Genomic DNA, 23,659 nt, shown 5'->3' on the forward strand with positions numbered 1-23,659 from the left:
AAGACATGGGTCTTTCTTCTGGAAGCACAGAGCCTCAGACACTGCCCTCTGCTGTTTGTAATGGACTCTTCTCTCTGCCTCTACCCTTTCACCTTCCCAGGTTCGATCCATTAGTACCAACGTCCGGAGGAACCTGGCCTTCCACACACTCAGCCAGGAAGCCCTCCTGAAGGAGTTCTCTACCATCTCCTGAGACTGCGCTGCCTGAGAGCCACTGATTGCCCTTACCCATGAGACTCCTGGGCTGGAGGGCAAGCACATGGAGTGAGGACTGCCTTCAAGGTTGGAGAGAAGCAGAGACATTGAGAGTCTTGGTGAAGGCCATGCTTCAGTGAGCTTGGACAGCTGGGGCAAGCCCAGGATGATCTTATTTGGGGAGAAATGGGCAGGCAACAGAAAAGGCATGCAGAAATGCGGGGCTTCTGGGCTGCATTCACGGGGTACTGCCTCATGACTCCAGCTGGGGTTCCAGGTTCTGGCTTCCGATTGATTATTCAGGTGCTGGTGGAGCAGGCCTCAGCTGATGCCAATACTCTGAAGGCCAGCGGCTGGTTTTGGCTATGATGCCACATCCTGTTTTCTTTTTGGACCTGGAGCTGAACGAGGCCCCTGCCCCTGCTGCAGTGTGTCCAGTCCTTAGCACCTCTGCCCAAGCATAGAGTAGGTCAGGGATGGCGCCTTTTTTCTGTTTTCTAAATTCAAAGTTGATGCCTCAGAGAAACTGGAGATTGGAATCTGCCTGGTGCTGTGCTGTCCGACCTCCACTTTCTGGATTTGGTTCTGGCACCAGGAGTACCTGTTCACTTTTCCTTGCCTTCCAACCGTTGACTCATCAGCACAATAGGCCCACAACTTTAGCCTTTTGTTTCCAGTCTGTTTTAAACTGTCTTAAAGGAGTGTGTGAAATAAACATTGACAGGTTTTCTGCAGCCCTCAAGGTGCCTACTTTGCTGGTTCCCTTTCCAGCAGCTCCTCCCCACCACCCCCTCCAATGGGAGCCTAGATGAGCTCCCCTCCACGTGCTCCACCCCCTCACCCTGCTGTTGTTTACATTCAGCCTGCCTAAGAATTTCCTCTAGGGAGGAGTCTGTTCCTGCTGTGGTCTGGTGCTGGGACGGAGAGAACCTGTCCAGGTTAGGAAGGAAGCAGCGCGGGTGCTGGAACAGGCTAGGTGAGCCTCATGCCTAGGACCTCCATCTTGTCTAGCCATATTCTAGCTGGGCCTTGGGCACATCCTACCTTCGTGAAGTTGGCCTGTGGCTGCCCTCTCTTAATAGTCTCCATGGAACCCCTGCAGAGCCTTTCCCTTCCCCACAGCAGCCCCTGAAATAACTGCTGCTCTGAGGTCCTCCATGCACCCCGATCTAAAGTTTTGTAGATGGCAGGAGGCATGCAGCTTGTGGGGTTCAGAGGGAGGCTGAGCGAAGGGCGGGGTCCTGAGCGCCTGTGCATTTAGCATATCTCTTGGGGATCCTTGCCCTCCCTGGGAGCCAGAGTTCTGATTGAATGGAAGTGTGCTAGTTCTAGAGAATTCAGCAGCAGACTGACATGCATAGATGTTGGCTGGGTCATCTCTGATCACTGGTCACTGGATGGATAACTTGACCTGAGGTTTCTAATTTTTTCCATGGTGATAAACCCCAGAGCAGCTGGATCTGGAGCTGGTGGCAAATCAACGCTATTAAAATGGATTTGTGTGGTACAGTCTCTTCAGTGTCTTTTTCCCCTTCATCTCTTTAAATTGATCCAGGTGTTGATCTGTGTGCAAAAGGAACCTTTCCTTAAGACTTGCCCTCTCTGAGTCTCCTGGACCTGACAGAGGCCAGCTGGGTTCAGACAACTATGGCCCTCTTCCCCTGGGTGAAGAAGAGAGTAGTGTAATGTGCCGGTCCCTTGGGTACCTTCTAGGTCTCTGCCAGCCTTTCCTGTGAGGAACAAGGGCCAGTCTAGGATGAGGAGCTTTATGAAAGTGTCTCTTGTCTACCATCTCTCTTCCTAGTTTAAAAGCCTGCTTCTTGGCCACCTCCTTTGTGTACACCTAAGGACTCTCCTAGAAATCAGCATGGCCCGTGCCTCTGACAGCTCTGTGGAGGTTTCTGAGAGTGTTCTTCCCGAAGGCAGGCCTTACACAGTTGCCTGTTTCAGCTTCACAGAAGAGTGCCCACCACAGTTCACTGACTCAGCTGTGTGAAAAGTAAATCTGAGGTACTTTGCTGAGGCTTTTGGTCTCAGCAGGCCATTCCTGGACTAGGGAACCCTGTGCAGTGCTGACCCTGCCTTCACAAAAGGAGGTGGCTTCATGAGGGAGACATCTCTTTTCTCCCCTGTATCCTCATCTGAGTTCCCAGAGCTTTCAGAAGCTCCCTAAATCTGCTGGAAAACAAAGAACCTTCTCTTCTCTTTACAAGTGGCAAAGAGAAAGAGGCAGAAAAGCTGAGAGAAAAAAGGAAGGCAGGAGCAATGAAGACTTGAGAAACTGACCTGGTTCATTACTTTCTTTTACCTTCCCGGTTGGCTGGGAATGTTGGGGGGGGGGGTTCCATAAATCAGGGAAGATGGCATTCCGAAAGTGAGGTCCCTGCTGGAACTTGAGAGAGACAACTGTGCCCAATGCCACCGGTTAGCCTGTGTCCAGAGGCCGGGTTGGCTTCTTCGCATCCCCATAGCGCAAGAGGAGGGCTGGCAGCTGATTGGGAACACACATCTCGGCAGGGGAAACAACTGAGAAAATAAGGCTGACATGAAGACACAAGGGAACAAGGGACCCACTGAGACGTATCCTTATGGCTCTGGCCCTACTGGGCAGAACTGACTGTGGGGGAAGGGGTGCCTGAGAATTGGGGGCGGGGATTCCCTACAGTGGGGCCTTTCTGGCCCCCTCTCCCCCAAGCCCCGCAGCTTAGTGGGTGGTGTAGCTGGAGAGCTAGTCTCCCTCCTGGCACTTTCCAGTTCACCCTTTCACCGGGTACCTCCTCCGAGTTGCAGAGGGTGGGGGGCGGGGGGTAGGGGGAGCCAATCCCGGCAGCTCCTAAGGGGGGAGGCGGCGGTGACAGCCGCGGGGAGGGGGCGGAGGAGAGGCGGCTGGGCTCCGGCTCGGCTTTCAGCTCCACTCTGCCTCCCGCGCCACGCTACATTGCTGCCCAAGACTCTCGCTCCTGCCCCAGGACCCCGGGGTGAGCCCTAAAACCCAGCGAGTTCCCAGACAAAAGCCCTGTCAGCCCCTACTCCCGGCCCCCAGCCCCGACAGGTCGCTGCGCCGCCAGGGGGCGCCGTGTGAGCGCCCTATCCCGGCCACCCGGCGCCCCCTCCCACGGCCAAGGCGGGAGCGGGGCGCCGGGGGCCATGCGGGGCCAAGGCCGAAAGGAGAGTTTGTCCGAATCCCGAGATCTGGACGGCTCCTACGACCAGCTTACGGGTGAGTCGGTGGCTCAGGGGTCCTGGGCGGGTGGCCGGACTCCATACCCCTAGACCCTTCCGCTGTCTGACCCTGACTTGGCCCCTACCCACACTCTGCCCCATTCACATGTACCTTCCAGGCTGGTCTGGGCGGCAAGACCCAGGGACCCAAAGCTTAGGTTTCCTTGGGGGTGAGGAAGAGCAGGTGAGGCAGGTGTGGAGAGGCAGCAGGTGTAGGCGTGTGTGACACTGGGCTAAGAGTGTGTCTAGAGTGGGAGGTGTTACGTGCGTGAGCACCTGTCATTCTGTGTGTCTGTGTATGTATATGTGTGCCTCCCACAGCTAGTTGCCATGTGCCCTGAGCTTTGGTGACAGCTAGGGTGAGTGAGATTGCATGAGGCAGCGCGTTTTCATGGCCTGGCCAGATGTTTCCGTGTGGTTGCGTAGGACCCTGCTGCACTCGTGAAGTTGTTTTGACTGTGTGTCTGTTGCCTGTTCAGTTGTGTGCTTTGAATGGTTCTGTGTGAAGTGGCACATAACTACCAGAGTCCGTCACGGTGTCTCTTCTGTTGTGTGAAGTGGCACATAACTACCAGAGTCCGTCACGGTGTCTCTTCTGTTGCTGTGTCTAGAAGCTTCCCAAGGCTTCTGGGATGAGCAGTCATTACAAGTGTGTTTGTGGTTGTGGGGCTGTGGGTTGTTTTAGCATGTGCTACTGTCTGCTCCCATGCATGATGCCTGCAGTGGGGGCTCTGAGAGTGTTAATGGCATCTCTGTCCTCGTTGCCTCTGTCTTTCTGGTGTTGTAAGGGTCTTTAGTGTCCCATACTAGTTCCCTCCATTTTTCTACAAATAGACACAAGGGACCCTAGGGACCCATTACCCAAACAGCCTGGCTTGCAGAGCACCCTATGGTTCCAGCACCTGGCCCCTGTAGAGAGCCCTTGGTTAGGGCTGGGTCAGTTCCTGCCCAGCAGGATTACTCAGACATTGTCGACAGGCAGGGCTCCTTTAATCACCAACACACCTTTAGAACGTCACCCAAGCCTCACTTTCTCAGTCTCCTTCAGAGCCAGGGTTAGAAGTCATGGGCAGTAAGACTGCCCTTGTGCCACCACCCCAAATCACTTTGCTGCTCACTTTGGGAGGGTCTGTGAGACCAGGCACATTACATCTATGTACTTGTAGAGTCCTGAGTTTGGTAAGTAGATTTGTGTTTATGCAAATGACTTTGGAACCTTGGTATATTTCCATATAAGTGCTTTGTGCGTCTCACTGTGCCGGCTCCCTAAGAATTATAACCAAGAGTAGGAGGGAGGCTGTCTCTCCTAAGACCGAAACAAAGCCAGGCAAGTGGGCAAGACCATGATCCTTGCCCTTCCTTAAGTGGAATCAGGGTTAGACTTGAGAACCCGAGAAGGGGACCAGGATGTAGGCTTTGAGAGTGAGTCTCTGCTGCTGACTTTGGCAGGACACTGGTTGCACTGTCAAGAGTCCCAGAAAGAAGAACGTTCACCATGTGGAATTGAGAGGCCCTGCTATCCAGTGCTGTGTACCCACCCCCAGCTTAGGACCCTTGAAAGTCGTAAGGGTCCAGGAGCCCTAATTCACAGACTGCGTGCCGGTTTGTTTCCTGCCCTGATCCTCCCCTTAGCGACATGATCTCCTTCTTGCTGGGCTACTTGATTGGTTTATTTTTAATTAATTTATTGTGAGATGGTTTTTTGCTATGTAGTTCTGGCCTTGAACTCACAACATAACTCAGGCTGGACCCAAACTTCAGCTCTCCTGCCTCAGCCTCCCAATATGCTGAAATCCCAGTGTGTACCAGCATGTCCTGCTTTCCTGCCTTCCTGCTGTACTATCTGATCAGTGTGGCAAGACTTGGCGAGGTGGAGAGGCACTTTTGTCTGAAAATGCCCTGCTCCATCACAGCCAGGCATGGAAACACGCAAGTAATGTGACTCTTACAGACTTGGCCTAATGTCCCTTACCTGTAAAATAGGGAATTTTATGTATGCATCCTCCTGGCTGGCTGCTGACAGCCTCCCAAAGGATATAAGAAGGTCCAGCACCTATAATGGTCATCGGCATCCTCGCTGTAGATATCTCCGCACGTGACTCGAGAAGTGGAAAAAGACTACCAGGATCTCCCATTTGTAAAGAGGGGCTGTGGCTGGAACGGGATCATTGGATCACCAAGGGGAGTCGTTGTCCACGGTGCTGAAGCTCTCTCCAGCCTTCTCTATGCAGGCAGGATTCCTCAATTGGATTTGGGGTGAAGGAAGAGGCTGCATCTCTGTCATTTTGGTCCATTAGCTTGGCAGCGAAGTGGCCTTAAAGTTATGCCTCCTCAGAGCATCTTAGATACACCCCGACTGTCCCAATTTTGCCCCAGCTCAAAACAGTTGGAAAAAACAGTTTCCTAGTCGGAATCGGGTAGATTGTGATCCGCGAGTCTTCCCCATTCTTTGTCTCTTACTTGCTTAGTGGGGCAGCCGAGTAGGTAAGGCTGCCATCGGCGCTCAGCAGCGACCCCATCTGGAAAGAGGCAGAGAAAGGGCAGTACAAACTGAGCGGAGAGTTGGGTCCTGACGGGAGCCTGGGTCCAGGATCTCCAGAGTCTTGGTCCTTTGGCACTTTCGTTCCTGAGTGTGGAGCGCCCCCTTGTGGCTAAAGAGCCCTCCATACGAAGCTAGTTCCTCAGGAGCACTGTTGCTAACAGGATCAAGTTGACAAAGTGTGGGGTTTGGGAATAATTTTCTCCGCTTAAATGTAGATTCACTCTCCTATCCCTCCCACACACAGTGGACAAAATTGGATCATACCTTTTCTAGGGCCTTTCCCAGGAGTTTGAAGTGTTAGTGCTGGAAGGATTTACATGTTTTGCTGTTTGTTTGTTTGTTTTTTGTTTTGAGACAGGGTTTCTCTGTATAACAACCCTAGGTGTTCTGGAACTAACTCTGTAGACCAGGGTGGCTTCGAACTCACAGAGATTCATTCGCCTGCCTCTGCCTCCCGAGTGCCAGAATTAAAGGCGTGCGCCACCACCGCCTGGCTTTACATGGGGTTTTAACAACAGCGATAAGTTCTAGAAAGGGGTTTAGACAGAGATCTATGGATGAGGGGACTTCTACTTGTTGCATTTGTCTGGAAGCCAGCATATGATGGTCGGGTTTTTAGAAGACTCGAAAGACAGCACCAGACGTAGTTCTGAAAGGGCTGTTTAGCCAGGAGGCAGCACTAGGCACGCAGCCCTGCCGCCTCCTCAACACACTAATGCACTGTCCTCTTTCTCTTCCCTCCTGCTCTCTCTCCCATCGGCCCAGGAAGTGTGGAGAGTTGCTATGACAACTATGTCCTCTCACCCCTGTAGCGTCCCTGTGCTAATATGGGAGGTGGGGGTGGGAGAAACAGCCAGAAGAGGGGTTGAAGTGGAGCAATAAAAGATAAATAAAATCTGCCTGGTCCACGTCTGTGATTCCAGCATTTAGGAAGATGAGACAGAAGGATTGCCATGAGTTCGAGGTCAGCCTGAACAATGTTGCAAGTGCCAGACAAGACCCGATCTAAGAAAAGAAAAGAAAAGAAAAGAAACTCGTCCTTCAGTCATCCAGCTTTTCTTTCAAAATCCGTGTGTGCCTGTTTTCCTTACCAGGAATCCAGAAGACGTTTGGAGAGAAAGAGAGAAAGCTGTGAACAGAGAACGCCCTACCTCTCTGCCACACCCCCCATCTTAAGATCTTGGGGGTGGGGTACAGAGTGCTTTTGATGACCTGGTCAAGGTGCTCTTATGAAGCCAGCAACCTGCACTTGAGAGAGAGGCTCAGGGTCGGAGACTCCCCGCCTGCCAGTCTTGCCCTCTTGCACCGCCCACTCCAATGGGGGCGGCACCGCCCCTCAGCTAGGGACCTTGGGGGCGGAGCTTGGACAAAGCGCTCCGAGCTGAGCCATGAACCGCTGCCCCCGCAGGTGCCGGAGCCCGTTGGGGCAGGCAGCTCGATCCCTCTACCAGCTGGTGACTGGGTCGCTGTCGCCAGGTATGAGGAAGGGAAGGGAGGGGCAGGACCCCTCTAAAAATGAGTGGCTTGGTATTGGAGCCTTACAGAGGTGGAGAGAAGGGATCCTCACAGGAATCCGATGGAACAGGGGCTGGCACATAATTGGGGTAAGGGCAAGCTCTCTGACAGAATAGAGCAGGGGATAAGGATCACTCACGAAGCAGCAGGGTAAGATAAAAGGAAGTGGCATCGTGGTCACAGCACTGGAGAGGACAGGCTGCTCACTGAAGGGTGAAGAGACTCAGAGGCAAGGCGCAGGGATTGGGAGGAAGCTGCTACCGCCGCTGAGCTGGGGAAGGGGCAGCCCTGTACTGCATTACTTAGGTTTTGTGGGGCGTCTTACAATACCCTATCAGTGTCAAAAATAATAAAGGGGAAAAATGAAGCTAGAACAAGCTGAGCTCACTAGCGAGCTCATGCCTGACCAGACGGATGAACCGTGTGGCACAGATTGTCACTGCTTTGTCGCTGGGAGTCTGTGTTAATGGGATTGTGCCTTCCTTACTAAACTCTGTGTCTCCAAGGCTGTGTATCCTGACATTGCCAGGGTTATATGCTTTGGAGTTTGGTTTGAGAACCCCGAGTCAGTTAAACTGAAAAGGGCTCTCATGAAGTTGTACCTTGGCACGAAGTTTGTGGAATTTAGGATATGTGAATTGTGGGTTTCATGTGGTGCTGTTGATATTTGTGCACGCTTCCACTTAGGGCTCCTTAGGGCTGCCTGGGCCCACAGAGCGGGGAATTCTCTCATCTGGCCTCAAGGAAACTGAAACAACCTGGCCCCATGGCATTCCGGGATCTGTAGTTCCCTGACTCCTTACATGGGGTTCCACTTGAGCCCCTGGCTCAAGTCAGGGCCTGGGGCCATTTTTTGTCACGTATCTTCAGGAGAAGGAGAATTGAGGCCCAGTGAGAGTCATGCTTGCAAATCTCTTGGGGAGCGTGTATCCCCTGAAGCCCCCTGCTTGGGCTAGTCTCCAGTGACTGATGGTTGGAGACAGGCGGGGCCACTCTCAATCACTGCGGGCATGACTTCCAGGACCCAAAATAGCCCCACCGCCTAGGGACGTCATTAATCACCTGATGCAGCTGGGGGCTGCAGGATCTTTTTGATCAGCTGGGGATGGAATGGGCTGGGGGGCTGAGAGAAGGGCTTTAGGGGTCTTCGTTAAGAGAATGACAGTGGAGAGCAGGTGGCAGGGGTGTGGGTTCCTCCACAAGGCAGTATTTTTCCAGACTTGAACCATGGAAAATAAATGACTGAATGATAGCAGTGTCTCTGTGGTGAGATTTGAGAGGTCTGGGAAGGACCAGCCTAGTGCCCAAACGCTTTAGTCTTGAGTTCTCACTTTGCCTAAAGTGATTCCATTAAGATTTCACTCTGGCAGAAGGGGGCCTTTAGTTCCAGCACTCAGGGGACAGAGGCAGGTGGATTTCTGTGAGTTCAAGGCCAGCCTGGTCTACAGAGCGAGTTCCAGGATAGCCAAGGCTACATAATAAGACTTTGTCTCAAAAACAACCAAACAAAACAGGAAAAAAGAAAAAGAAAAAGCTCTTATTGTGGGAATGAGAGTGTGGCCCACGGGTCCTGTTCTCGCCTCACAGGTGCTAGACCCAGAGTTTGATCCATAGCACCCCAAAAGTGGATGACGAGCTAAAGGCAGTGGAATAGCAAAGTCAGGTCTAGCTCAGCCTCACTAGGCTCTAAGACATGAGAAGTCTTTGTAGGGGGATGGGAGACCCTAGGGAAGAGCACGTTCTCTCTTCCTACAGACCGGAAAGCTGGACGTTTTGAACCTGGAGTCACTATGAGGCTGGGTTAAGGTCTCTGAGAGCTGGAGGGAAAAAGGAAGATACGTGGACAGGACATTGGGTGTAAGGCTGTCAGTCTGTCCATCTCTCCAGCAGCAGAGAGCTGCTATGATCCCCTTTTCCCTTTTAACTAAAGATGGCGCCTCTTTCAGTCCCGATAGTCTGGTAGCATCCCTTGAACCCAGCCCTTTTAAATTTGTCGCCCTTCGCTCCCCCAGGATCAACTGTCCTCTTTAACACTCTCAAGCCCATTGGCGAGATGATTGAAGAGAGTTGGCACGAAGTCGTTCTTTACCAGAATATTAATTACTCCTTCCTTAGGAAAAATCACTTGATGAACCTCAGGTCTCCTCAGGTTCATATGGAGGTGGCATGAGGTAATACATATTCGTAACTAGCGGGCTCACCAGATGCAAAGCCTTCCATTAAAGTAAACTGATGATGTTCGAGCCAGATTTTTTTTTTTTTTTTGAGGTGGGTCCTCACTATGTAGCCATGTCTGGCCTGGTACTGGCTATGTAGTACAGGCTAACCTCAAACTCCAAGATCTGCCTGGCTCCACCTCCTGAATGCTGGTATTACAGGCATGTGCACTTAGCTTAAAATTGGACACAGTGGAACATGTAATTCCAGCACGTAAGAGGTAGAACAGGAGGATCTGGGTTAGCCTGAGTTACGTAGCAAGCCCCAGACTCAGGATATAGCTGAAAAACAAACATCCAAGAGGTTAGGGATCTAACTCAATGGTAGAACTATTTTTGTAAAAAAGTCTGTCTTTATGTAGTGTTTGCGCAGCTGTCCTCAGAGGCCAGAAGAGGGCGCCAAGTTTCCTGAACTTGAGTCACAGGAGCTAGTGAGCTGTTCCCTGTAGGAACTGAATCCAGGTCCTCTGGAAGGGCTCTGAACTTCTGAGTCTTCTCTCCAGCCCCTTGGTGGCACAACTATTATCTTGCATGTGCAAGGCCTTGGGCTTGATTCTCAATACCACAAAACCCAGCTTAGGTTAGATTTCCCCTGACCTCCCGACTAGATAGCTCACTGAAATGGCCTGCTAGAACAGCTTGTCGCATCCTGGTTGTGTGACAGGACAATTGTAAATGGGCTTTTCTGCATGGGGGCCGTCTCCCTACCCAGTGAAAGTTAGGCTGGGGCCTGAGTCTCCTTCACCTTGTTCTACAGGTGGCAACCTTGTGCTCAGTCTGTCTAAGTTCTTATTTTTAGTGGGTTTCCTGCTATGGCCCAGCTGGCCTGGAGCTCGAGAGGGCCTCCTGCCTGACTCTCTCCAGTGCTGAGGTCACAGGTGTGTGCTCCTGCGCCTGTGTAGTCCAGGGTTTGCTGCTGCCGTTGTTGCTCATTGTCCTTCCAACATCTTGACCATCCAGGCACTCGGAATCTAGTTGAGGACACGGGGAGAGATCAATCTCCGAATGATCTCTTCTTAGCTGGGTGCCATGAGCAGGCCTTCTTATCTCTCTGACTTTCTGTCCCTCCTCCGTGAAAGGTACACGGTGCTGCTTGCTGTAGACCTCGTGGGGTTGCCATGAGGAGCAGTTTGGTGGCGCACACCTGTAATCTCAACCCGCAAGAGAGGGTGGGGTGCGGCAGGAAGATCTGGAATTCAAGGCCATTCACTCTCAGCTACTCAAGTTTGGAGCCACATTAGAACCCTGTCTAGGGGCTAGAGAAATGACTCAACAGTTGAATAAGGTTGTTATTCTCACAGAGGACCTGGATTTAGTTCCCAGTACCATGGTGGCACACAACCACCCGTAACTCCAGTTCCAGGTGATCTGACCCCTCCTTTAGACCTCCACAGGCATCAAGCACGCATGTGGTGCACATATATACATACAAGCAAAACACTTATACACAGAAAATAAATCTAAAAGAGGGCTAGACCCTATCTAAAAAAAACAATAAAAATTAATTATAGTTAACAAGTATGAGAACACTTTGTGACCAGCTGAGTGCCGTGGGATTGTGGAGGAATATTGTGTTACCAGTGGTGGGGATGCTTATTTAGCAGTGGCTAAACTGCCCAATAACATTTTATGTTTCAGTTCATTCATTCCCACCAAAAAGTTTGTGAGGTGAAAACCTGAAACACAGAGTTCAAGAACTCATCAAGCCAGGTAGTAGTGGCACACACCTTTAATCCCAGCACTTGGGGGCAGAGGCAGGCGAATCTCTGTGAGTTCAAGGCCAGCCTGGTCCAGAGACTGAGTTTTAGGATAGCCAAAGACGGCTCGATTGAAACCTTATCTTGATTGAAAAAACAAAACAAGAACGCATCAAGGAGCTGGTGAAATGGCTCAGCCAGTAAGGCATTTGCCACAAAGCCTCATGACCAACATTCCGTCCCTTGGACCCTTGACAGGAGAAAACCAACTCCTGCAAGTTGTCTTCTGACCTCTCCGTCTACCATGGCACTTGGCCTGATCTCTTCCCTGCAAATAATGCTTTCTTAATGTAAAGGCGGGGCACACTCACCCAGTTAAGTGATTTGAACCAGGGGAGTCTGGAGCCTTGGCCGTGATACCACCTCTCCTATTTCTGTTACTAACAGTATGGGGTTAGGTGCTGTGTCTTGTAGATTCAGCAGGGTATTATTTTTTATTTTTGAGTTTTTGTTGTTGTTGTTGTTGTTTGTGGGTTGTTTTGTTTTTGCTTGTTTGTTTGTTTTGGTTTTTCAAGACAGGTTTCTCTGTAGCTTTGGATCTTGCCACAAAACTAACTAGCTCTTGTAAACCACTTTGGCCTTGAACTCAAGACAGCTTCTACCTTCAGAGTGCTGGGATTAAAGGCGTGCACCACCGCACCTAGGTGTGTATTTTGTTTTTTGTTTTTAAACAGGGTTTCGTGTAGCCAAGACTGGCCTTGAATGGCTAATCCTCCTGCATCCTCTTCCCAAATGCTGGGATCGCAGGCGTGTGCTGTGCAGTGAGCCCAGCTCAAGGAACTGGGTACAGGACTGAAGCTCTGACGGAAGAGAACTCTGGTCGTGGGAAGGAAAGCTTCCCGGGCTTCGAGGGTCATACGGTAGCACTGTTTGTGGGACGGCAGAGCAGCCAAACTGGCTGAAAGAAAGGGTTCTCTTGAGATAGTAAAGGGGCTTTAAATGCCAGGAGTGGGTTTAGTCCTGGAATATTTACTGTTTTCATCTGTAAAGCAATAACTTCTAGGGTATGAGAAACTGCAGCCAGCTTGTGAATTGACGCCCTTCTGGCCACCGGCACAGGGGAGGTGGGCAACAGAGGACTGAGACCAAGGAATCCTGTCTCTCTTTCCAACCTCCCAGAACAGCCGGAAAGTCGGTGGACCCCTAGGGGTAAGATAGGGCAGGAGGTAGACACTGCCCCCCAGTGGTAGCTATGTAGAACTGCAGTTGATTCCTCTACTGGAGCAAAGGGATTGGTTCCCGCCTAATTGAGTCTCATCCTGGAACTGCAGAGTGGACCATCCCAACAAAAGCGGGAGCTTTCCGAGAACTGAGCCACAACGGATAGGCCCGAAGTCAGACTGGGTTGGAACCGAGGCTCTGATGTTGGAGGTGTGCTTTGTCTGGCTCTGACTTCTCCACCTGTCTTCCTAGATTTAAGGAGAAAGCTCGACTTGAAAGCATCATCTAGTAAACCTGAGTGCTCACTTGCTGTGCCAGTGTGACCGTGTTAACTCAGAGGGCCTGTGTTGTGGTTTACAGACTCTGAAGGCCTCCCCACCCCCACTCACTGCCCCATACAGGAAGGGGAAAGACTTCAGAAATGCTTGGGGGGGGCATCTTGGGAGTTCACATTTGCCTCCTATCTTGGGCTTCTCCCCAAGGAGGGATGAGACTTTAGCCTAAAGGGAGAAAGCACAGCCCTCCCCCACCTTCCCTTAGGAGCTTTCATCCCAAAGGTTCCCCTCCTGGAGGGTCATGAAGGGGCCAGTGGCCTTTTTCCTATCTAATCCTCCCTCCCTTGGGCCTCAGTTTCACTGCCTGTGGCCTGTGGGAAAAGAGTGCTTCCTGCCTCATGGTCTCCATGACAACCGCGATCGATGCTGATAGTGTCCTTCTGACAGGAGAGGTCATTTGTCTCCCCTTATGTTCTCACACAATCCTCTGTCGATATATTAATAGAGCCAGAGACCCGCTTCCCGATTACACAGTGCATCCGTGCCTACCCGCCTTCGGACCCATGGCTCACAAGCCTTCTAAAACACACTCTTGCCCCACACACTCAGGAAGCCCCACACATTTTGACACATACTCATTCCACAGACACCCAAGCCCATCGTACTCCCAGACACCCTTTGTGATAGGTGCACAATCCCACATAAACACAGACATACATGAAAAAGGGGCATACATGTTCCTGGACCGACAAGCCCAGGATTACACATGCAGTAAATCAGACAGAACTCAGTAAGTCTTCTTACCCGTCAGTTACTCACGCAGGTGCGGGTCCTGCTTTCCACACGTCCTCTCTTGCTACCTGCCTTCTAAGGACAACTTGCTGACACCTCTGCGTGTGTCACAGAGTGACCACGGAATGTCTGGGGGACACTCTCCTCAAGAACTGGGGCAGGTCACAGCCTCCCTCCTCTAAGCCCATCTCCCTCGAAAGATCCTGAGGCTGGTCAAAGACCGAGGAGGCCCGAAAAGGAAAAGGCGGAGGCAGGCTGTGGCTGGGAGGTGTGGGGGGCAGAGGCGGGGAGAGAGGGGAAGGGAGGAGACCCAGGGCGGGAGACAGGGCAGGAGACTGCAGGGCTGTCTTTCTCTGTCTTACTCAGGCAGGGGAGTCCGAGGGGGAAGTGGTATGGGGCAGCCTTGTGTCTGAGCATCAGTAGGTGGGGGTCATGCCCCAGGACAGCCATGACCCTGGAAGGGCTGGAGATGGTGGCCGTACTCGTGGTCCTGGTTCTTTTTGTCAAGGTCCTGGAGCAGTTTGGCCTCTTTGAGCCTGTCTCCTTGGAAGGTAACCCAAGTAGCTGGGCATGCCTGAGCTGCTATTTGGGGACCGGGTTGTGCTATCTTGATGCCTGGGGACAGAGGTGAGCAGGTGAGTGAGGGACATCTAGGAGAAGTGACAAGTGTATCCTGGGAAAAGGATTTATGGGGGATGCCAAGGGTGTCTCCCAGGAGCTGATCTGAGGGAGGAGCTGGTGTCTGGAGATGGGTGCTGAGCTGAGCGCAGGCAGTGTGACTGTATGGGGGAGGGGCATGGGGAGACCTTGAGAAGAAGCTGGGGCGTGCCTCCAGCAGCCTGGAGAGGACATACTGTGTCTAGAGTAAAGAAGGAAGCCTGGAGTAACACCTGGATAAATCCCCTTTGGAGCCAGAGTTCCAGGGTGCTCACAGGTAGGAGTTTTTCTGTGGTGCGTGAGACATGGGGTGCCACTCTGTGTTCATGTGAAAAGGAAGACAATGTGTGTGTAAGCTTGTATATGTGACAGAGATGTGGTTATCAGAATAGCAAGACTTGTGGCTCTAGGAGATGGCGGATGTGACTGTTCCCAGACCAGACTGCTGGGAGGGTGTATGGCCAAGCCTCTTCAAGTAGTAGGTTGAGTACTTAACTGTTCCCAGTGTTCCTGAGGACAAACAGCCCTAGACTGAGGCTTAAGATGGGAGTGGACTCAGGGGCACAGGAGTGGGACCGTCGTGACCAAGGCAAGTGTGACTGTCAGCCTGGGGATCAAGAGCAGATCAGACCATGGCCTGGACATCTCAAACCCTTCACCTCCCAAACTCCGTATCAGGAGATGCATTGGTGAGGCACAGGGAAGCACGCATGCCCCACTCACTCAGAGTTTTGGCCTCCCCTCCCCCCCCAGCAAGAACCTTGTCACTCTGTGGCTCGCCATCACCCACTATTAGAGACAGGCAGGAGCCTTGACAGGCGGGAAAAGGGGGGCTGTAGGCTAGACTCCTGAGAGAACTGAAAAGATGTTAAGGAAGCCGGGGACAAGAGGACGGTCTTGGAGTTGCCTGTTGTGGGATTCCGTAAGAACATCCTCTACCCTCTTGCTGCAATTACTGAGGCAGGAACAAGGAGTTAGCCAGACTTCCTGAGACGCTGGGCCAAGGTGCCCATCACAGATGAGGTCATTTGCCTCCCACTCGCCATCCCCTTTAGACTAAGGTGGTGAGCAGAAGGCCATGTGGAAAAACCCAGCCTCACAGGAGATGGCCGCAGCCTCTCTCTTCTACCTTATTCCCTGCAAGCAGGAGACATGGGGGAGCGGAGAAGGTGGGAGGAGCAGGAAAGCTCCCCACTGCCTGGTGACTGACAATACCATCAAGCCCTGGGTATAATCCGGCTTCGGGAAACCAGAGTCCAGGCTAATGGAGGCCTGGGACAGGGGCCAGGCCACCATCGATCCCTAACTGGCCCATTGCCTCTCTCCCACCTTTTGGTGGCTCTGGGAGTTAGATGGGATAGGTTTAAGGAGGGAAGGGTGTAACCTTAGACAGTCACCCCCTTGGGGACAGAATGGAGCCTGATTGGGAGGACCGTGTAGCATGGAGGGCTAAGACAGAGTAACATAACTGAAGGGAGTTGGGCCTAATAGGAATGAAGTCATCTCTGGTCAGTGTACCAGAGCCAGCGGGTCTAGCCCCATTGTCTGTCGGGGAGTGCAGCTGAGAGACACAGGTAATAGTGTTGAGGGTCCCCTGGGGTTCAGTTGCAGTGAAGGACACATGTAGAAATGAGGAGGGCACAATGAATGGGCTAGCCTTGAGCCCCAATCCTCCTGCCTCCACTTCCCAAGTGCTAGAACTATAGGCATGAGCAATCACACCCAGCTCTCTATGATCTGTTACTGCATCAGAGTCTGCTCAGGTGTTTCACCTTCAAAGAGCTGGTCACACAGAGGAGGACTCAGGATGTACCAGCTTTTGACATGGATGAGCTAGCCGGGAACAGGGAACCGCGCTCCTCTGAAGGAAGAGTGGGGGAACTACGGAGTGAGGGATTTCATGAAAGAAAAGTGGGTGTGTGCAGGACCCATAGGTATGTGGTTGCCGTGGTAACCGTATTAGCTACTTTTCTCATTGTTGTGGTAAAATACCTCATAAAAGAAACTCCAGAGAAGAAGGGCAGGTTTGGCTCACGGTTTGAATATATAGTTCACCACAGTGGGGAAAACGTGGTTGAATGTATAGTCTGCTGCAGTGGGAAAGCCAGGAACTTGAGGCAGCTGGTCACATGGTATCTACAGTCAGAAAACAGAGAAATAAGCCAGGTGGTAGTGGCGCATGCCTTTAATCCCAGCACTTGAGAAGCAGAGGCGGGAGGATGTCTGTGAGTTCAAGGCCAGCCTGGTCTACAGAGAGAGTTCCAGGACAGCCAAGAGAATTACACAGAGAAACCCTGTCTCAAAAAACAAAACAGAAAGGAAGGAAGGGAAGAAAAAAGGAAGAAGGGACGAAAGAGAAGGAAGGAAGGAGGAAAGAAGAAATGAAGGAAAGAGAGAGAACAGAGACATAAATGTTGATACTCAGCTCAATTTCCCCTCTTTTCCTTTTTATTCAGTCTATGTTCCTAACCCATGTGATGTTACTGCCCACATTCATAGTGGGAATTCCCTCCTTAGCTAAACCAATCTAGAAATAGCCTGTTCTCTTGCTGTGAAGAGACACCATGCAAGGCAATAAAGCATTTCATTGTTAACTTGCTTACAGTTTTAGAAGGCCAGTCCATAACCATCATGGTGAGCAGCAGATAGCATGGCCAGGGAGCAGTAGCTAAGAGCCCTGCATCCTTCCCACAGGCAGGGGCAGGGGCAGAGAAAGAGAGCAGTTAGACCTGGTGTGGGCTTTTTAAACCTCCAAGCCTACACCCAGTGACACATCTCCTCCAACAAGGCCACACCTCCTCATCCTTCCTAAACAGTTCCACTAACTAGGGTCCAAGTATGCAAGCATAGGAGCCTCTGGAGGCCATTCTCGCTCAAACCTTCAGAGAGACAGAGGTGTGTCTCCTAGGTGATTCTAAGCCCAGCCATCGCAAATCTACCCTTTGTCAACTCAACACACAGATAAATCACACTGAACCATGACATCCCATCCCTGGTCTTCAAAGGCTCGTGGTTAATTCATATTGAAAAATGTATTTAGTTTATCTGTATGAGTCCACCCAATATGTGTGTGTGTGTGTGTGTGTGTGTGTGTGTGTGTGTGTGTGTACATACTGGGATGTGGAGTTCAGAGGTCATTCTTCAGGAGTCCATTCTCACTTTCTGTGGAGTGAGGGTTCCTCTGGTTTCTCTGCTTCCCCATAGCCCTGGCATCTGCAACATTCTATTCTGAATCAGCTTAGGCTTCACCTTCACAGGTTTGTGTAATGTCCTCTCTAGGGCAAATACTCTTGCACCGAACTATAGCTTGCGTCCCACTGTCTGCATTTCTACTGACATTCTTGCCTTCTACAAGCTCACCAAAATGGTCCACTGAGCTCTGCTTTTAGTGTCTTCGGCCTTCTCTCTCCCATGGCTTCTAACTTTTTATTCCTCTCATAAAGCAGTTCTAAGGGCCGATAAACTACTCTCTCAGATTTATGACAGCAACAACCCCACTCCTGGTACCAACTGTCTGTGATAGTTACTTCTTGCTGTGATGAAATAACTGGGGAAAACAACCTAAGGGTTTATTTTGGCAGACAGTTTGTAGCTATTGTCCGTCACGTCAGAAAGCTATAGTGGTGAGAGTTACAGCATGCCTCATTGTCAGGAAGCATAGAGAAATTTTTACTGGCAGTCAGCCCCCCCCACCCCGACTTATTCAGTCTAGAACCCCAGTCTATGGGATGGTGCCACCCACATTCAGGGTGGGTCTTTCTTCTTCAATTAAATATCCAGAGATGTGTCTCCCAGGTGAGTCCTCCCCCCCCCCCCCCCCCGCCGCCCCACAGAATTTCTCTGTGTAGCCCTGCCTGTCCTGGCACTTGCTCTATAGGCCAGGCTGGTCTTGAATTTAGAAATCTGCCCGCTTCTTCCTCTGAGTGCTGGAATTAAAGGCATGTACCACCACTGCCTGGCTTCCTAGGTGATTCTAAATCCAGTCAAGTTAGCAATGGATGTTAACCTTCACAGAGATTTAGGTCACAATGTCATGGTTCTGCCGCAATAACTTTTGGTATATGTCTTAAGATCCTTAATGCATAGTGTTATGATGTCTGTGGGTCCTTGTATATTTTATGTGGTTTGGTCATGCTATGCATGAGATGGTCTATCTGGGTCTCCATATGTGTAATCATGTTTTACTTTGGTCGTATTTGTGGATAATAGAGTATTAGGTAAGAGCATATGTTATGTATGTGGTCGGAACAGGCCTGTGCCATGTTACTGTAATCTATGTCACTGTCATTCTAAATTACAACATGCCTCTGTGTGTGTGTGTGTGTGTGTGTGTGTGTGTGTGTGTGTGTGAGAGAGAGAGAGAGAGAGAGAGAGAGAGAGAGAGAGAGAGAGAGAAAGGGTAGGGGAGATTGATTCCTATTTAGACAATCCCTTAGATTAAGCATTACCCTGAGGAGCTGGGTTAGCAGTTAGCAGACACTGAGGCTGCCTCATTCTTGCCAGCCATTTCTTATTACACAAAGTGACCAAGCCTGGCCCCAGTTGCCGCTCCATGCCTGTGAGACCCAATAGCTTATCCTGCCCATTTACCTCCCCCCCATTCATTTCCTATCCCCACCCCAGTCAGTGTTTATTTGTGGTTGGTGGGGAAGAAGACAGGAACCTGGAACAGAGGGGAAGTGGAAGTTAATGTGCATTCCTGGGGTCTTCTCTCTCCCCAGGCCACCCTCCAGGGCCCACTAAAAAGGCCCTGAAGCAGCGTTTCCTCAAGCTGCTGCCGTGCTGCGGGCCCCAAGCCCTGCCCTCAGTCAGTGAAAGCAAGTGCCTCTCCTATGCTTCTGGGAGTGGGGTGTGTGTGTGTGTGTGTGTGTGTGTGTGTGTGTGTGTGAGAGAGAGAGAGAGAGAGAGAGAGAGAGGTGATGGGAGGTGGGGTAGGAACTGGGTCTGAATGTGAGGCCTGTGGCTACAAAGGCTACAAATTGGAATGTATGGCCAGATCATGAGTATCTGTGGGCATCCCTGGTTTGCAAAATGGAAGTCCAGGGTTTGTTGTGTGTTAGACCTAAACCTGAGCCAACGTAAACATTTCCAGTGTGACCATGGCAGAGTGTCTTAGCTAGCTAGGTTGCTCTTTACCTCTGTGACTTCCCTACTGTTTTAGACCTTGGAATGTATGTCACCTGCGCCCTAACAGGGTGCGAGGTATGGAGGATGGAGTCCACCTTCCCAGATGTCAGGATGCTGAGGTTTTGCTGTCCCAGCCTGGCCTCAACTAAGTGGCCACCAATTGAATGGCCTCCTTTTGTCTGTAGGTTCCATTTCTTCAGCTGAGCCTTGCCTACCTTGTAAAAGCACACTAAATTTGCAAGCTATAAAGGCCCAGTCTGTAGTTATTTGAGCACCTAACATTGCTTCTTCACTCCCATGGGGTCACCCTGAGAGCTAATCCAAGAAGGGGGGCTGTTCGTGAGGAGTCCATGTCGTCATGGATGTCTGTGCTCAGTGTGTATGTGCCTGTGTTGTGGGTCTGGGGTTCGTGTGTTGAAACACTCATGTCTGTGAGATTTCCTGTGAGTGTGGGGCCAGGGGAGTGTCTACAGGGCTTGGTTTTCTCGGTGACAATTCCCTCCCTTCAGCATTAGCTGCCCCAGCCTCCCTCCGCCCCCACAGACCCCGCCCGCTGGACCCAGGTGACTTACTCTCCTGGTTGGGGCGGGATGGGGGTACTTGCCTGGGGGCTGGACGGTGGGAGCTAGGGTGGGGTTGTGGGTGGAGTCAAATTGGGGTCTGAACAAAGATTGCCTGGAGCTGGGTGGGGCATGGCTCTGGCATGGCTGGGATGGGCGGGACTTGATTGAGATTGGGTTGGGTGTGGACTCTCCCAGGCTGTGGCTGGGCTAGTAAGAATTGGTCAAGAAAGCGCCCTTCGTGGTCCCTCAGAAGCTCCTGGGCCCCATTCTATCCCCATTCTAAGAAGTTGCGGCGGCAAGGGACTGTCCCCAACCCATGCCCAGGGGCCAGTGCTAAGTCTGTACTTCTGACTCTGGAGCCGGACGTGGTCTTAGCCCCAACAGACCCCAAAGCTGACTAGTGTCTTTTCTCCTTTTGATGTGTCAGCTCTGAGTCTGATAGGCTGGTCTCTGGTGTAGAAGATAGGCTAGGAAGGAGAGGGGAGGGGTTAATAACTGAAGATTACCCAAGCAATCTCAGGGGCCTGACCTGAGGCAGAGCTATCCCCTACCACTCCCCGCAGACAGCGTGGAGGATGAGTTTGAACTCTCCACCGTGTGTCACCGGCCTGAGGGGCTGGAGCAGCTGCAGGAACAAACCAAGTTCACACGCAAAGAGTTGCAGGTCCTGTACCGAGGCTTCAAAAACGTGAGTGGAGGGCGTAGCCAAGTGGGCAAGGGCTGAACCGTTGAGGCCTGGTACTTGCAATTACCTGGAAAGTACGGCCTGGGTGCTTTGAAGAGGGAGATGGGGCCCAGAGGCCCAACTTCTAACCCTTGGGGTGGCAGGCTTGTGATGATTTTGTGTTTATTTGTACACTGGGGAAGAAGCCTTCTTGCCAGTCATTACCAGAACTCTGGTAAGTTCCACAGAGGCAGGATGATTTGTCTTCCTTCTGGAAGTCTTTGGCCTAAGTGTGTGTCTCTGCTGAGTCTGGTTGTCCCTGTGCAGGAATGCCCCAGCGGCATCGTCAACGAGGAGAACTTCAAACAGATATACTCTCAGTTCTTTCCTCAAGGAGGTGAGGAGATGATGGACACGCAGGGGGTAACGGTTGTCCATCCCTAGGCTGAGGGGGGCAGGAGGGTTCTGGAGGGCTAGGGATGCTGAGATAACGGGAGTCCCCGCGCCTGGAGCCACGTTCACATTCCACGCTCATCCACAGACTCCAGCACCTATGCTACTTTCCTCTTCAATGCCTTTGACACCAACCATGATGGCTCTGTCAGCTTTGAGGTGAGCTAGGAGAGATGAGTCAAACACACCTGTTTCCCTGGGCTTCAGTGGGCCAAAGGTTTCCACACCAAACCCGAAGAATGGCTTGGCAAAGTCCACTCCCCTCCCACCTCCTTTCCAGGACTTTGTGGCTGGTTTGTCGGTGATCCTTCGTGGAACCATAGATGATAGACTGAACTGGGCCTTCAACTTATATGACCTCAACAAGGATGGCTGTATCACCAAGGAGGTGCAGGGCCGCTGGAGGGCAGGAGGGATGGTGTGTGGGGTGCTGGGTGGTGATGGCGGAAAGGGGTCTAAAAAAGAACAATGTACATCTGTGTCACCAGTGATGGGGGAGGTCCATCCTTGGTCCTAGGCCCCTAAATTTGGAGGCTGGGAGGCTCTTAGGAGAAGTAATCTCATTTGGCCTAACAGGAAATGCTTGACATCATGAAGTCTATTTATGACATGATGGGCAAGTACACATACCCCGCCCTCCGGGAGGAGGCCCCAAGAGAGCACGTGGAGAGCTTCTTCCAGGTACCTGGGTCTGGGTGGCCTGGGGGCCCTGGAGTGGCGGGAAGGACCAGGACCCATTGAAGCTCTTCCCTAAGTCTCTGTCATCATGCCCCTGTTCCCTTGCTCTCCCTGCTTGACCACCTTGCAGAAGATGGACAGAAACAAGGATGGTGTGGTGACCATCGAGGAATTCATTGAGTCTTGTCAAAAGGTACGGCCCCCGTTCTCCACATTTCCCTGGTCTAAATTAGTGAGACAGGAAAAGGTTCCTCTTGACTTTATGTCACCCCCCACCCCCAGTCCTGTTCTTCCGTGACCAAAGGGATCTTACCCCTTCCCCACCTCAGGTGCCCCTGTATAACCTTCCTCTCTACTGCCAACTGTCCCCATCTCTGGTTCGATGTCTCTCTGTGTCTCTGACAAGCTTTTTTTTTTCTCTCTCTCTCTTTACTTTGCCTCCCTCACACCGTGCGCCATGACCGTAGGACGAGAACATCATGAAGTCCATGCAGCTCTTTGACAATGTCATCTAGCCCCCAGGGACAGGGGTTAGTGTATCCTGGGGGTGACCATGCTCTAGTTCTAGTTCAGGTGAACCTAACCTTCTCTCCCCAGGTCTCTCCTCATTCTACCTGTACCCTGGGGGCTGTAGGGATTTGAGGTCCTGGGGCTTTCTTGAGACCCCCGGAGCTAAGTGGCAGTCGTGGGCAAAGTCTGTCTGGGAGGGGGCGCTCCCTACTCTTGATGGCTCTCATCCCCTCTCGCCGGACACCCAGTACTGAGTACGCTGAGGACATCCCGGTGTAGGGACTGAGTGGTTCCTCACCTCCCACCCCCATTCTAGAAACCACATTAGACAGAATGTCTCCTGCTATGGTGCTTCCCCCACCCCTGATCTCATAGACGCCCCTCTAAGATTCCTTTCTCAAAGAACATGCTCTCTGCCCATGTCCCTGGCTGGCTTTGCAGCCTAGCCTTTGAGGGCCCTGTGAGAGGGGACAGGAAAGTAGAGCCAGTGCTTAGGTCCTAGGAATTGGTTGGAGTGGAAAACAGAAAGCCTGGGCAGGTTAGGAGAGCCCAAGTGGGGCTGCCACTGCCAGGTTCTGTGGGTCTGCTGGCCCCGGACAGCAGAATATAAGTTCCCTGACTTCCCAGAAGGCCTTATGTCCTTAGCAACGTCCCAGAAATTTACCATACACTTCCAGTGTCTTAGGAGAGCCTGGGATCCAGATGTCTGGTTCCTCCCGGAATCCTCTCTATCCTTCTTGCTTGTATGATGAGAGTGGTGGCCAGGGGAAGATGAGCGGAAGGGGTCCGGACGATGCCTTCAGTGTCCCATCCTGCCCTCCTGCCTATCACCTGTTTTGATGGCTTCAGTTTCTATTTTCCATGGCTTCTACACTTAGAGGCGTGGAGTCAGGGATTTTCCTGAATTTGAGTCTTAATCACTCCTCCCAGTGGCTGCCTTAGGGGAACGGGAGGATAAAGGCAAGCACATCTGAACCCAGTATGGGGGCATTCATTGGAATGGTTGTCCAACCCTCCACAATGCCCTAGGATGCCCTAGGGTCCCTCTCCCCGTCTTTAGTCTACCCAGAGATGCCCCTGAGCTCACCTAGAGGGCAGGGACCCTAGGATCCAGGTTCAACCTTATTGTCAGCACCCTGCCATGCTGCTGCCCCTCTTAATATACCCGCTTGTCTCATTCCTCACCCTCCCAGTCGGCTAGGGTCTGAGGGGAGGGGCCGCACAGAGCCCCATCGGGTCAGACATTGTTGGCTGCTTTGCATTTTGGTCTCTTCTACATATTTTGTAAAATAAGACACCAGATCCAATAAAACAACGGCTATGCACAGCCTG

General features: G+C 51.8%; 2 protein-coding genes across 9 annotated transcripts in view; both read left to right on the forward strand.

The window, feature by feature from the left end:
* Nucleotides 1-1,707, forward strand: part of Armh3 (armadillo like helical domain containing 3) — a 200,793-nt gene extending 199,086 nt beyond the window's left edge. For both annotated transcript variants that reach the window (XM_048439101.3, XM_085694012.2), the window contains one exon: nucleotides 101-1,707. In XM_048439101.3, the coding sequence (XP_048295058.1) occupies nucleotides 101-193 (93 nt within the window). In that variant the 3' untranslated portion in view covers nucleotides 194-1,707. The remainder of the gene's footprint in view (nucleotides 1-100) is intronic.
* A 1,357-nt stretch (nucleotides 1,708-3,064) lies between these two features.
* On the forward strand, nucleotides 3,065-23,654 carry Kcnip2 (potassium voltage-gated channel interacting protein 2). 7 transcript variants are annotated; one of them, XM_087907845.1, is made up of 11 exons: nucleotides 3,065-3,415; nucleotides 19,054-19,149; nucleotides 19,969-20,022; nucleotides 20,586-20,710; nucleotides 21,014-21,083; nucleotides 21,228-21,298; nucleotides 21,420-21,527; nucleotides 21,716-21,820; nucleotides 21,948-22,010; nucleotides 22,285-22,353; nucleotides 22,984-23,654. In XM_087907845.1, exons 1-10 carry the CDS (start codon nucleotides 3,343-3,345, stop codon nucleotides 22,330-22,332), a joined length of 813 nt encoding a protein of 270 aa, XP_087763971.1. In that variant the 5' UTR covers nucleotides 3,065-3,342; the 3' UTR covers nucleotides 22,333-22,353; nucleotides 22,984-23,654. The 7 variants fall into 7 exon arrangements, with proteins under 7 accessions (XP_087763971.1, XP_087763970.1, XP_087763972.1 ...); XM_087907844.1 differs by having other exon boundaries at nucleotides 3,067-3,415; nucleotides 22,285-23,654; XM_087907846.1 differs by lacking the exon at nucleotides 19,969-20,022 and having other exon boundaries at nucleotides 3,067-3,415; nucleotides 19,054-19,153; nucleotides 20,590-20,710; nucleotides 22,285-23,654.
* The last annotated feature ends 5 nt before the right edge of the window (nucleotides 23,655-23,659 follow it).

Source organism: Myodes glareolus, chromosome 7 (assembly GCF_982192425.1).
Source record: "Myodes glareolus chromosome 7, mMyoGla1.1, whole genome shotgun sequence".
Taxonomy (NCBI): Eukaryota; Metazoa; Chordata; class Mammalia; order Rodentia; family Cricetidae; genus Myodes; species Myodes glareolus.

What these genes read in the sequence shown, in the direction of transcription:
- Kcnip2 (XM_087907845.1), top strand. Translation starts at nt 3,343, where the DNA reads ATGCGGGGCCAAGGCCGAAAGGAGAGTTTGTCCGAATCCCGAGATCTG. An exon ending in CTCCTACGACCAGCTTACGG is followed by an intron (nt 3,416 to 19,053) that starts GTGAGTCGGTGG and finishes CTCTCTCCCCAG; the next exon opens with GCCACCCTCCAGGGCCCACT. An exon ending in ATGGCTGTATCACCAAGGAG is followed by an intron (nt 21,528 to 21,715) that starts GTGCAGGGCCGC and finishes TTGGCCTAACAG; the next exon opens with GAAATGCTTGACATCATGAA.